Source organism: Phalacrocorax carbo (assembly GCF_963921805.1).
Source record: "Phalacrocorax carbo chromosome W unlocalized genomic scaffold, bPhaCar2.1 SUPER_W_unloc_5, whole genome shotgun sequence".
Taxonomy (NCBI): domain Eukaryota; kingdom Metazoa; phylum Chordata; class Aves; order Suliformes; family Phalacrocoracidae; genus Phalacrocorax; species Phalacrocorax carbo.
The window spans coordinates 73,687-87,924 of NW_026990256.1; the positions used below are offsets into that span (position 1 = coordinate 73,687).

Below are 14,238 nucleotides of genomic sequence, written 5' to 3' on the forward strand. Positions count from 1 at the left end.
TAGACTAAAGGAATGATGTCTGTGTATTATGTTAAAGGATGGGAAGGGGAGGGGTGGTGGTTGGTAAGGTTGCATTGGATGGTATGGGACCTGGGCATGGCATAAACGGTATGGAATAAGGGGTGGAGAATGTGCTGGTTTTGGCTGAGAAGGGGTTAATTCTCCTCACTGTGGGGGTCGGCTACCTTTTCAGCTTCCCTCGCTCTGCCGCGTGGCGGGGAGGGGTGGGGGGGTGGGGGCTGGGAGGGGCAGGGCCATGGTGGGGGCAGCTGACCTCGACTGGCCAATGGCAGGTTCATTCCATACCATGTGACACCATGACCAGTATGTTAAGCGGGTGCAGTTTGTGGCTCGGGGAGGCGTCGGGTCGGCGGGTGGTGAGCGGCTGCGTCGCGTACGGTTTGTTTCGGCGGTTCGTTCTCTCTCTCCCCTCCCTTCCCCCCTCCCCCGGGGCTTTGCGCCTCTCGTTGTTCTCCTTTACATTGCGTTTCTGTTGTTGTTTCTTTTACTTTTAATTATTAAACTGTTCTTATCCCAACCCACGAGCGTTTCCCTTCTGATTCTCTCCCCCATCTGCCGGTGGGGGAGTGAGCAGGCGACTGTGTGGGGCTGAGCTGCCGGCTAAACCACGACACACGCATAACATTTTTTCCTTTTTTTCCTGTACCCTTTCCTTACTACCTGTGTCAGTCCAATAATAATCATCTTGTGTGTTAGCTGGACTCTTTTTAAGTCCACGCAGTTCTCCAGATCTGCTGTACAATGCTAGAGCCTGAAGGTATACCTTCTTTGATTTTTCTTTAGTACTTCTTGCTTTTAGGAAAATTTCAAATTCTACTGCTATGTCTGGGGTTTTTTTTTTGTTGTTGTTATTAATGATTTTCCAAGGCAGCTGGATACTTCTATTTGTTTTATAAAAAACTTTTTTAACAGCTGATGTTTTCCTTGTGTTTGTTTTGAAGTTTTTCTTCACTGCTGCTCAGCTTTGATTAGGGTTATAAAAATTAGTATTTCAGTTTGGTAGGAAGACTTAATGCAACCTGTGTTTAAAATGGTTGCATACTACAATGTTTTCTTCATTAGGTTCGTGATCTGTAGAATCAGAATGGTTTGGGTTGGAAGGGACCTTTAAAGGTCATATAGTCCAAGTCCCCTGCAATGAGCAGGGACATCTTCAACTAGATCAGGTTGCTCAGAGCACCGTCCAACCTGACCTTGAATTTTTCCACAGATGGGGCATCTACCACCTCTCTGGGCAACCTGTTCCAGTGTTTTACAACCTTCATCGTAAAAAACTTCTTAGAAGATGGTTTATAATACCGATGGCTATTGTGCATTGAATTATGATCTTTAAATAATAACCTCAAAAAATAAGCACATTAAAGCAATATTCAACTTCCACCATTAGAGGTAGATTTGAGCATTGACAGTTTGTTCCCCTGTGCACACATTATGAAGCTGAGATTTCATTCTTTATATATATCAACCAAGCAGAAATTCTGGAGTGATACCCAGCAAAATTAACAACAGATGTTGAGGTAGATACATGATTTTTCTTATCCTTTCCTTACTACCTCTGACTCGCTTACAAGCTCTTCTCTCTACTTTTTCTTACACTGTGCACTAATTCCAGTAAGTGATATTAAATAACACATAAGTGATATTAAACACACAATAACTTAAACTAATGGTGTAGACATACCTAGTGTAGCTCAAAAATAGCTACTTTAGATGTAATATAAGAGACTACCCGTGCTGGCTTTTTGCTGCTTTTGATTTAAACAGTGTCAAGTGTGCTACTGGGGTAGGACAGCCTTTAGAAAAGTGGAAACTATTTTCAAAGAAAACTTAAGAGCTGAAGCTCTGGTAAGCTAAGAGTGAAACTAAGGCAAGCTCAAAGCTCTGAGGAGAAGCTTGTAGAACAACTTGGGAAAATCTCTTTCCCAGAAGCAGGAAGCTTCCACCGTCTTTAAGGCTGTAAGAGTACTAATAGAAGATAATGATGTAGGAAAAAGCTAAATTAGTTGTTTCTTTACAAGGGAAGTATCTTAAACTTGAGTTCTTAATAGAATAAGCTTTAGAGAAGCAATAACTTGCTAGAAATAGGTAATATTCAGCTGAGTGCTAAGAAAACTGAGATGGAAAATTGCTAAAGCATGAACTGGAATGTACCTCAGCTGGCCTTATACCAGAAGAAGGAAAAGTGATGGCTGTCTCACTCACTATAGAAAAAGCTCTTAAAAGGATTCAAGAAATTAAGAGGCAAGAAGGTACAAATTCTTTACTGGGCAAGTAGAAGGGAATGGTAGGGAAGTCTACTAATCATAGATGTTGGTTGGTTGGGTTTTTTGGTTGGGTTTTTTAGAGTGGTTGGTTTGTTTGCTTTTAGCAGAACTCTACACATACAGGGGCTTTAACCTTCAAACAGACATGGAAGATGCCTTGACCGTAGAGTCATCCTGCATTAAGTAGTGGACTGCAGTGCACATATCTGACAAAATGAAACTCAGTGCAGCTGCTTCCTTGTACTGCAGTGCTTGAAGAAATCAGCCTGGAGTGTCCTCCTTTATGTTACTATAGTGATATGGCTGTGTGGCTTTTGGGGGGCTGAGGCCTGAAGGAAGATCATAATCCTAGTCATATTATTATAGAGTATCCAAAATTCCTAATCATGTACTAGCCTTGAAAAAGTCATGGTAGCCTTTTGGTTGCAAACCTCCATGAAAGAAGGAAGTCTCAAAGGTGCAGGAGCAGGCCATCCCCATGTGCTGTAAAGTCGAGCAGGTGGGGGAGAAGACCGGCTTGGCTGAATAGTGAGCTTTGGCTGGAACTCAAGAAAAAAAGGAGAGCTTACTGCCTTTGGAAGAAGGGGCAGGTGACTCAGGAGGACTACAAGGATGTTGTGAGGTTATGCAGGGAAAAGATTAGGAAGGCAAAGGCCCAGCTGGAACTTAAACTGGCCGCCACCGTTAAAGATAACAAAAAACATTTTTATAAATGCATCAGTGACAAAAGGAGGGCCAGGGAGAATCTCCCTCCTTTGTTGGACGTGGAAGGTAACCTTGCCAGGAAAGATGAGGAGAAGGCTGAGGTACTTCATGCTTTCTTTGCCTCAGTCTTTAATAGTCAGACTGGTCATCCTCGGGGTTGTCAGGCCTCTGTGCTGGGAGATAGAGCTAGTATGCAGAATGAAGTCCCAGTTGTTGAAGAGGTGGCAGTCACCAACCTGCTCCTTCACCTGGATGTTCACAAGTCCATGGGGCCAGATGGGATCCACCCGAGGATACTGAGGGAGCTGGCAGAGGAGCTCGCCAAGCCACTCTCCATCATTTATCAGCAGTCCTGGTCAACCGGGGAGGTCCCAGATGACTGGAAACTAGCGAATGTGACGCCCCTCTACAAGAAGGGCTGGAAGGAGGATCTGGGGAACTACAGGCCTGTCAGCCTGACCTCGGTGCCGGGAAAGGTCATGGAGCAGATCATCTTGAATTCAGCACATGCAGGACAACCAGGGGATCGGGCTCAGCCAGCATGGGTTTATGAAAGGGAGGTCCTGCCTCACTAACCTGGTCTCCTTCCATGATAAGGTGACCCGCTTAGTGGATGAGGGGAAGGCTGTAGACGTTGTCTACTTGGACTTTAGTAAGGCCTTTGACACTGTCTCCCACAGCATGCTCATGGAGAAGCTGGCTGCTCACGGCTTGGACAAGTGCACTCTGCGCTGGGTTAAAAACTGGCTGGACGGCTGAGCTCAGCAAGTAGTAGTGAATGGAGTCAAATCCAGTTGGTGGCCAGTCACGAGTGGTGTTCCCCAGGGCTCAGTGTTGGGGCTGGTCCTGTTCAATATCTTCATTGATGATCTGGATGAGGAGATTGAGTGCACCCTCAGTAAGTTTGCAGATGACACCAAGCTGGGTGGAAGCGTCGATCTGCTGGAGGGCAGGAAGGCCTTACAGAGGGACCTGGACAGGCTGGATCGTTGGGCCGGAGCCAACGGTATGAGATTCAAGAAGGCTAAGTTCCAGGTCCTGCACTTGGGTCACAACAACCCCATGCAACGCTACAGGCTTGGGGAGGAGTGGCTGGAGAGCTGCCTGGAGGAAAAGGACCTGGGGGTGCTGGTTGACAGCCAGCTGAACATGAGCCGGCAGTGTGCTCAGGCAGCCAAGAAGGCCAATGGCATCCTGGCTTGTATCAGGAATAGTGTCGCGAGCAGGACCAGGGAGGTGATAGTGCCCCTGTACTTGGCACTGGTGAGGCCGCATCTTGAGTACTGTGTTCAGTTTTGGGCCCCTCACTACAAGAAGGACATTGGGGTGCTGGAGCATGTCCAAAGAGGGGCAACGAAGTTGGTGAGGGGTCTAGAGAACAAGTCTTATGAGGAATGGCTGAGGGAGCTGGGGTTGTCTAGTCTGGAGAAGAGGAAGCTGAGGGGACACCTTATTGCTCTCTACAGCTACCTGAAAGGAGGTTGTAGCGAGGCGGGGGTTGGTCTCTTCTCCCTAGTAACAAGCGATAGGACGAGAGGAAATGGCCTCAAGCTGTGCCAGGAGAAGTTTAGGTTGGACATTAGGAAAAACTTCTTCACCGAAAGGGTTGTCAGACATTGGAACAGGCTGCCCAGGGAGGTGGTAGAGTCTCCATCCCTGGAGGTATTTACAAGAAGGGTAGACGTGGTGCTTGAGGATATGGTTTAGTGGTAGACTTGGCAGTGATAGGTTAGCGGTTAGACTCGATGATCTTAAGGATCTTTTCCAACCTTAACGATTCTATGATTCTGTGATTCTATGATGGTTGTGACTGTCAAAATATTCCAGTTAGTCATATTGGCTACTGTAAGGATATGTGGAATGTGAGAGCATCTTTTTCATTGAGGTTATAGACCTTTTCAGTTTAAAGGGAGTAATAAGTAACAGAGAAAGTGATAAACAAAACCAGATAGATAAGTGAAAGCAGGCATAAAGTAAGAGTAAAACTCTTAAGCCACTAATTGATGGGCCATTAAAAAGCAGCAGGTGCAGCTTTGAAGCAGTTCAGTCTGGACTTTCTAATTGATAAGAAGGGCAAAAGGAGATAAACATGACTATTATGGAGAGTTGAGGGGAGCATGTGGGGCTATGCAAAATTTATTAAGGACTATTTAGGGGAATAGTCAAAGGTGTGGAACAGTTGGGGACTGGGGAGGAACAAGGAGGAGACTAGCAAAGAGGATGGATGAAAGGGGCTGGTTGCATATAAGTTGCTACTAGTCAGTACACTTGTCTGACAGAGCTATACATCTAACCACTGCAGTTCACAGAATCATAGAATCATAGAACGTCCTGAGTTGGAAGGGACCCACAAGGATCATCGAGTCCAACTCCTGTCCTTGCACAGGACAACCCCAAAATTCACATCATATCTCTAATGGCATTGTACAAATGGTTCTTGAACCATGACTACCTCCCTGGGGAGCCTGTTCCAGTGCTCCACCACCCTCTGGGTGAAGAACCTTTCCCTAATATCCAACCTAAACCTCCCCTGGCACATCTTCCTGCCATTCCCTCGGATCCTATCATTGGTTGCCAGAGAGAAGAGATCAGCACCTGCCCCTCCTCTTTCCCTTATGAGGAAGCTGTAGACTGCGATGAGGTCTCCCCTCAGTCTCCTCTTCTCCAGGCTGAACAAACCAAATGACTGTAGTCGCTCCTCATACAGTTTCTCCTCTAAACCCTTCACCAACTTCGTGGCCCTCCTCTGGACACTCTCTAGTAGCTCTATATCCTTAATATACTGTGGCACCCAAAACTGTACACAGTTGTCGTGGTTCAGCCTCAGTTGGCAACTAAACACCACGCAGCCGCTCGCTCACTCACCCCGGGGAGAGAACTGGAAGAGCAAAAAAAACCAAAACTTGTGAGTTGAGATAAGAACAGTTTAATAATTAGAATTAAATAATAATAATAATAATAATAATGATTATGATAATAGTAGCAATAATGATAATATCTTAAAAAGGAAAAGGGAAAAAGGGAAAAAACAGAAACACAAACAATACAACCACTCACCACCCGCCAACTGACGCTGCCCGTCCCCGAGCTGCGATTGCTGCTTCTCTCCCCCAGCCAGCTCCTCTCAGTTAACATACTGGGCATGATGTTACATGATATGGAATACCCCTTTGGCCAGTTTGAGTCTGCTCTCTTAGCTGTGCCCCCTCCCCTCCCGGCTTCTTGTGCACCTGGCAGAGCATGGGAAGCTGGAAGAGTCCTTGACTAGTACAAGCACTACCCAGCAACAACTAAAACATCGGTGTGTTATCAACATTGTTTTCATACTAAGTTCAAAGCACAGCACTATGCCAGCTGCAGTGAAGAAAATTAACTCTATCCCAACTAAAACTGTGACACAGTACTTGAGTTATTGTTAAATCCTTTCTTAAATATCTTTCTATGAAATTTCACTCTACACCATCTGTGAGTGCTGCAAGGTCTAGGTGCCAGCAACTGGAGAGACTAGAGTGAATCATGTGCCAGCAATTGAGTCAGACCCCAGGTAGTAGTGGTCTGTATGTCTGTGGTGTCAGCAATTGAGCATCTCTGTGTCAGCAGCTGGAGCGACCATGGGTCGTAAGGCCTATGTGTTTGGGGTGTCAGCAGCTGGAGGGACCAGTGTGTTTTCTCTGTGTGTATTTGTGTAATTTACATATACATATATATATGTGTATGTGTTTTCCTCTGTGTATATATTCACTAGCAAACTTCAAGCTGGACTAGCTGGCAAATAGGAGGAAAACCTGTCTCTGGGAAGACTCAAAGTCTGAGCCAAAAGTGAGTAAGGGAGTCCAGGGTCTAGGCCTAGATATATGGCAAGGTGAGAGCCCGTGCTGGTGTTTGGGGGAGCTGCAAGGGTGGGGGATGCTTACAAGACTAGTGTTTGAGTACATGAATCTGCTACTGAACATCAAGCTGGGCTAACTGGCAAACAGGAGGAAACCTCTATACTAGGTAAGAGGGCCCCAGGTCCAGGCAGGTATATCAGACAGGCTGACAACCCATGCTCGTATCTGAGGGATCTGCAGTTGTGTGCTTGTAAATCTGGAGAGGCATGTGTTTTTTAATAGTGAACTTCAGTGCTGATCAGCTGGAGAGGAGGAATGGGACATGGCTCTGTGTACCTATATTTTATGTAATTCTGATAGTGTTATGTGGGGGTGGTGTTAAAGGCAGTGCCCTGCCTTTGGCAGCTTGTGTAGCTGGCTATGCTAGTGTCCTTGGTACGTGCGGTTGTGTGTGTATTTGCGTGCATCTCTGGGATGTGCACTCAACTTTGCTACTAGCCACACCTGGAAACAGGAAAGCAGCAGCTGTATCTGTCAGCCTGGGATGGATGGATTCAGACCAGAGGGTCTGAAGTTGTGCTGGACTAGGCTCCAGCTGTTGGAGAGGGGTCCCTGGGTCTCAGAATCTGCTGGAAGAAGTAGCTTTTATAACATCTCTTAACAGCTTTTGTCCCCCAGCCCCTCTTGACTTTCTTAGTATTCCAGGATGCACAGCCCCTGCTACAAATCACTGTTTTAATCTCTCTTCTTCCAGGGAGCACAGGCTCTTACCTAGGCATGTGTGTAGTGGACAGCAATTCTAACACTGTATAGGTGGCCAGCTAGCATATAGTAGAGCCTAAGCAATGCAGAAATCTGAATCCAAAGAATCTTCCACATAATTAGTTCCTTATGTTAATGTCATCTATCATATATGCTGTTGGATAGCATCTTTGATTATGTATCTCTAATGAGCTTTCTGATCGGTTCCTTTATTCATCATAAGCATATATGCATGTTCCATGTCCAAGCTGTTTGGACAAAGTGTCTTTCAAGGATAAGTAACTTTGAATTCATTGTTCAAATGATGGTTGTCTAGTTTTTGTAGGAGTTCTTGTACAAGAGACCTTTGTCCTTATCACAGAATGCTCCAACTTAAGGAATAGCAGTATTAATCACCTTTAACCAACTTCGGCTGTCTTCATCCTAGAACACCGAGTAATCTTTCTTATGATTAAAAGCTTAAATCACTGAGTATTTCTGAGAAATGAGACCTCTCTGATATCTCAGTATTTTGTTAGGAGCTGATGTACAAGGTGGAAAGATAATTTTGAAATGCTGGAATCGGTTGATGTTGCTGAGGTATGCTGCAATATTACACACAGAGGTGGAGTTTACTCGGGCATGATGTTTTCTCCTCAGTGTATCGCATTTGTGCATTTCAAAAGATGGTTGGTGTATTGGGTTTGCGTGGCAAGGTTTTGGTAGCAGGTGGGCTATAGGGGTGGCTTCTGTGAGAAGCTGCCAGAAGCTTCCAAGCTTCCCCTATGTCCAACAGAGCCAATGCCAGCCTGCTCCAAGATGGACCCACAGCTGGCCAAGGCTGAGCCAATCAGGGAAGGTGGTAGTGCCTCTGTGATAACATATTTAAGAAGGGGGGGAGGGGGGGACTGCTGTACAACAGCATGAAGAGAGGAGTGAGAATATGTGAGAGAAACAACACTGCAGACACCAAGGTCAGTGAAGAATGAGAGGGGAAGGAGATGCTCCAGGGACCAGAGCAGAGATTCCCCTGCAGCCCCTAGTGAAGACCACAGTGAAGCAGGCTGTCCCCCTGCAGCCTATGGAGGTTAACGGTGGAGCAGATATCCACCTGCAGCCCATGGAGGACCCCATGTTGGAGCAGGCGGATGTGCCTGAACGAGGCTGTGACCCCATGGGAAGCCTGTGCTGAAGCAGGCTCCTGGCAGGACCTGTGGACCCATGGAGAGAGGAGCCCACACTGGAGCAAGTTTGATGGCAGGACTTTTGACCCTGTGGGGGACCCATGCTGGATCAGTCCATTCCTGAAGAACTGCAGCCCGTGGGAAGGACCCACATTGGAGAAGTTTGCGGAGGACTGTCTCCCATGGGACGGGCCCCACACTGGAGCAGGGGAAGTGTGAGGAGTTCTTCCCCTGAGGAGGAAGGAGTGGAAGAGACAATGTGCGATGAACTGACCGCAATCCCCATTCCCCGTCCCCCTGCACCACTGAGGGGAAGGAGGTAGAGAAAATGGGGACTGAAGTTGAGCCTGGGAAGAACAGAGGGGTGGGGGGAAGGTGTTTTAAGATTTGGTTTTATTTCTCATTATCCTACTCTGATTTTGATTGTTAATAAATTAATTTCCCCAAGTTGAGTCTGTTTTGCCTGTGATGGTAATTGCTGAGTGATCTCTCTGTCCATATCTCCACCTATGAGCCTTTTGTTATACTTTCTCTCCCCTGTCCAGCTGAGAAGGGTAGTGATAGAGTGGCATGGTGGGCACCTGGTGTCCAGCCAGGGTCAACCCACCACAGTTGGAAAAGATACAGATAAGCTGGGCCAAGTCATAATTTGCCAAGTTAGTGGTATTCAGTTGATTCCTGCTTTGTTTTAAGGTGCTTTTGTATTTGAAACATTGCAGTTCTCACCATATTTTTGTTCTTGATTTTAGTCTTATTAGGAACAAGTGATTCTCTGTCTTAAAAGATCACAGAACAGGGAAGCCTTTCATGTTGCAAGCTCTACACAAAGAAAGATATGAATTGTAGTTTTCTCCCAAGCATATTTAAGAATAAAATAACATCAGAGTAAAGCTATACTGGTCTGCTTTGGTAAAGTTCAATTGATAACTTTAATCTAGGCAGCAGTAATTTCCTTGGTTTGATAGGTACTGGTTAACATTGTGTATGATAGAGAGATGTGGAGAAAGTCAGAGGAGGTGACAAACAGGAATAAGCAGGAGATGATTCAAAACAAAACACAGAATTGAAAAAAACCCTGAGCTACTAAAAGCTGCTTGTAAGATGTGTTCTTATAGGTAATGACCAAGTGACCAAATTGATAGTGGTACTTGAAACTAGATACTACAGTACATACTGGTGGAATAGTTAAGGAATAGATTGTGGATCCTGAACTGGAAAATTTAATACAGTACATTGCTTCTCTAGTTAACCAGGTGATATAAGCCTTTGTTAAGTAGAAGGCTCTGGAAGACACTACTAATAAATTACATCGTGTTTGAGAATATGAATAGATCACTGTTAAATCCTGCAATTCTCTTAAATGGTAACTGTCTTTATTCATGTTAATGTCTGGACAAAATTAAAATTCTATTTACTTTCTACTGATCCATAAAATTCCATGTGTGCAAGTAGTACAGTGTAAAAACAAGCAAGCAGAGCACTGCACCACAGAATATAGTTACCTTCTTTTTCCTAAAGGTTATAAATATTGCAGGTAGCATATCAGATTTTCAGTTTATCAGTAACAGTTCCTTTAAAGCAACTGGATTAGTTATTACAGAGTTAATGAAGATGTGCTTATTAGAATAGGAGACTGTTTCCCTATAACTGTCTCATGTTTTCTTAGTCTCCTCCAGGAAATGTGAAAATGTCTAATGTACCTAGTACCCAGCCAGCAATAATGAAACCAACAGAAGAACCACCTGCTTATGCACAAACTGCAAAGGTTTGTCAATAACTTTCAGGTACTAGGTTCCTTTCAATTATCTTCATATAAATACACTTCTGTGTCGTGGTTCAGCCTCAGTTGGCAACTAAACACCACGCAGCCGCTCGCTCACTTCCCCCCACCCCTGTGGGATGGGGGAGAGAATCGGAAGAGCAAAAGAACTTGTCGGTTGAAATAAGCATATTTTAATAATTACAATAAAATAATAATTATAATTATTATGATAATAATGACAATAACGATAATATAATAAAATGGAAAAGGAAAAAGAAAACCAGAAACACAAATGATACAACCACTCGCCACCCGCCGACCGACGCTGCCCACCCCCGAGCCGCGATTGCCTCCCTCCTCCTCCCCCAGCCAGCACCTCCCAGTTAACATACTGGGCATGATGTTACATGATATGGAATATCCCTTTGGTCAGTTTGAATCTGCTCTCTTAGCTGTGCCCCCTCCCCTCCCGGCTTCTTGTGCACCTGGCAGAGCATGGGAAGCTGGAAAAGTCCTTGACTAGTACAAGCACTACCCAGCAACAGCCAAAACATCTGTGTGTTATCTCAACATTGTTTTCATGCTAAGTCCAAAGCACAGCACTATGCCAGCTGCAGTGAAGAAAATTAACTCTATCCCAGCTAAAACCATGACATTCTGGAATAGTGTCTTTTATAAATAAGCATTGCTTTCCTGATGATTTATGAAAATAATACTGCCTTTAAGTAATCAGTTACTGCATGAATTCATGCAATAGTAGGTCAGTCTTCATCCATGACTGGAGATGCTTAATTATGGAAAATAGACTTGGAATATTTATTTTGTGTCTGTTGTTTGTTTTTTTTTAATCAATGATGATTTATCTAATGATGCTTGTTTTGTTCAGGAGCATGCCTTGGCCCAGGCAGAACTGCTAAAGCGTCAAGAAGAACTGGAAAGGAAAGCAGCTGAACTGGATCGCAGAGAAAGGGAAATGCAGAGTCTTAATCAGCAGGGGGGTATGCATGAAAAAAATACTTTTTTAAATTGCAGAAATTTCACTTATTCTCAGAAACTGTTTTAGTTTTATGGTGACATTGTGAAACAGGTCAAAGAGGGGTTTTTATAATCTCTTCAGGAAAAGAAAATTTATCTCCTTTGGGACAATGCATACAGTGGCTAAAAACTGGCCTGGCCTGTGTAAATTTTCACAGCAAATATTTTAAATGTGGCCTATGTTACATGTTATCCTCTGCTATCAGCTATTTTTATTCTAGGTTAATATCCAAGTAATATTACTGAATAGAAATGGAACAGTTTGAGAAGAAGTAAAAGTAACTTCATAAGTAACATCTCTTTGATTTCTCTTCTGTCAGTATTTATAGCTGTAGGAGAACTTTCCTGTTTTGAAACATTTTCTTATCTTTTGCTGTGTTACAGACACAATATTCTATGCAAATAGCAGAAAGATTTATTCTATTATTGTATTAATTTTTCATGACACTTTGGAACCCATAGTCAAAATCCGTATCTCATTTTGCCACAAACTGTAAGTGTGCTGTGTGAAACCACTAGTTTTTGTACCGCAATTTCACAAATTAGAAGATTTACATACTCTTAACTGAAGATACTGTGCTAGAAGTAGATCTATGGGAATATTCCTTTTCAAAAGGAAGAACTTCAGACTGAAGTTAGAAAAAGCAAACCAAGACAAAAAACCAAAACCACTGTGTGCAAGGTTGACTTTGTGTGATCTTTTCACTTGTATCTAGAATTCTGACTGTTGTATTTCCACATGTGCTGGTTTTTTTGCTCCTGTGGTAATTGGAATATACAGTGGTACAATTCCAGATTGCATAATCACTTAGTAATTCAAATTCTCAGGGAACTTTATGCCAGTCATATGCTAGGATCTGGGAATGGGGACTTGCTACTATTCTTCTTCTAAGGAAAAGAGTCATGGTGATATTGCCTCTACGTTAAACCATTTTTATTTTCTCAGTATTTATTCTTTTCAATCTCCTTGTTAAATCTCTGTACCTCTTCTCCCAGATAATGATTTTTTTTGTTCTTTTTTTTTTTATTTATTTCCTTCTTCATATATTTCTCTTTGTCTAATTTCACTAACTTATATTGATTACTTGTCTCTTCCAGGCTTTAGGGACAGTTTTGTTCATCTATATTGTAGGGAACATAACTCTTGATACCCCATGCATGTTTCAGGACATTTCTAAAATGGGTATTTACTGTGTTATTAAGTTGCAGTTGTTCACATCGAAGTGCTTGAAGAGTCCGTGAAGAATCTAAAGGATTCTTTAGGAAGGCGACTAGAGAAGAGAGAGCTCTTAAAGCTTTAAAGAGGATATTGGGTTTTTACCAAATGACTGCGTAAAAGATGCTGCAAATCAGAAATTGTATGTTCTGACTGAAGAGAACAATATTCTCTTCCTTTTGATTTTTTTCCTTTTGCACACTCATTCAAACTCCTTTGGAAACAATGTAGAGAAGTAGAGATGTTTTGATTGGAGAGCAAGGTCTTTTGCAACAGTACTCTAGCTATTTGCATTCAGTGTAAAATGTTGGCTGCACATCTACGACACTGTCATCATATGCAATTGACTAAAATGCAAAGATCTTCAAGCTGATAGGTCTGCTCAGTTCGATGCCTTCGGTCTTCTCTGCTTGGGTCCTGTGCAGTATTACACTTGAGCTTATTGAAGTGTGCTGCTTCCTGTTTCAACTAGTTCATTTGGGCATGCCTGAAAATACCTTTCTGGACTTGCATGAAGCTAGTTTTGGGGGTGTCTGCCTTCATAGTGTAGTCTGCCTTCATTGAAATTACGTTAATAGGTCTTGAGATGGTAACTTGTTGTGTTGAATGAAATAACTCTGAGCTAGCTCTTTGCTTATCAAGATACAATCTTGGAATATGAGTATCCAGAGTATATTTCGAAAAAGGCCACTTGGTGTTTGATCTCAAACCATCTCACCAAGCTGTCTTTCAGTCTTAGCTGAAAATTTTGAAACCTGTGCGACAAGGGTAGGAAAGCACATCAAATATAATTCTTAAATAAGAACTTGTACTATTATATCTGATTTTTTTCTGTGACTGTCTTGAAACTATCGGTCCTGAAAGAAATAACCATATACTGTAGAATGAAGATCTGAATTATTATCAGATATTTTTCATATAAGAAATCCCAAAGTAGTTTTTTAATATGGATGGGAATATTACTTGATTACCTTCTGTATGGTCTCTCTGTAAATCCCCTGCTCTAAAAGGCTTGATAAAAAACATTCAGTGGAAGAGGCAGAAAATTTAACAGATACTTAGTCCCTTGGACCTGTTTGGACAGAACTGTCAGCTTCATCTTGTCTGAGTGGGGAAAGAAATAAGTAATGCAAGTGTGTAAGCTTTGCAAGTTTTCTGTTCTTACCAGATGAACTGCTAGTAAAGATATGGTTGAAGATAGAAATTGCAAGCAAAACCTTGTCGGAATTTCAAATAAAGGTGCCTTTAGGTTAGTCTCTAGTTCAGCTCCACTTTTGACATATGGTGATTAATGTATCTCTTGCATCCAGAATTTGAAATGCTGTAGTAAAGGTTTGTTGTAGTTATCAGTTGAATCTCTGAGTCTATGCTTGGTAAGACTTGTGTTCGGCAGAATGTATACTCTAACCTGTGAGCAGATCAGCATACAGGAAATCCAAGTATCTGATACTGTGTTGTCATTTGTGGTGTCCTCACTCTG

General features: G+C 43.1%; 1 protein-coding gene across 2 annotated transcripts in view; it reads left to right on the forward strand.

Moving 5' to 3' along the window:
* The first annotated feature begins 10,382 nt into the window (after nucleotides 1-10,382).
* LOC135310890 (secretory carrier-associated membrane protein 1-like) overlaps nucleotides 10,383-14,238 on the forward strand; it is a 50,150-nt gene continuing 46,294 nt past the window's right edge. For both annotated transcript variants that reach the window (XM_064440004.1, XM_064440003.1), the window contains exons 1-2: nucleotides 10,383-10,510; nucleotides 11,394-11,505. In XM_064440004.1, coding sequence (XP_064296074.1) covers nucleotides 10,433-10,510; nucleotides 11,394-11,505 — 190 coding nt within the window. In that variant the 5' untranslated portion in view covers nucleotides 10,383-10,432. The remainder of the gene's footprint in view (nucleotides 10,511-11,393; nucleotides 11,506-14,238) is intronic.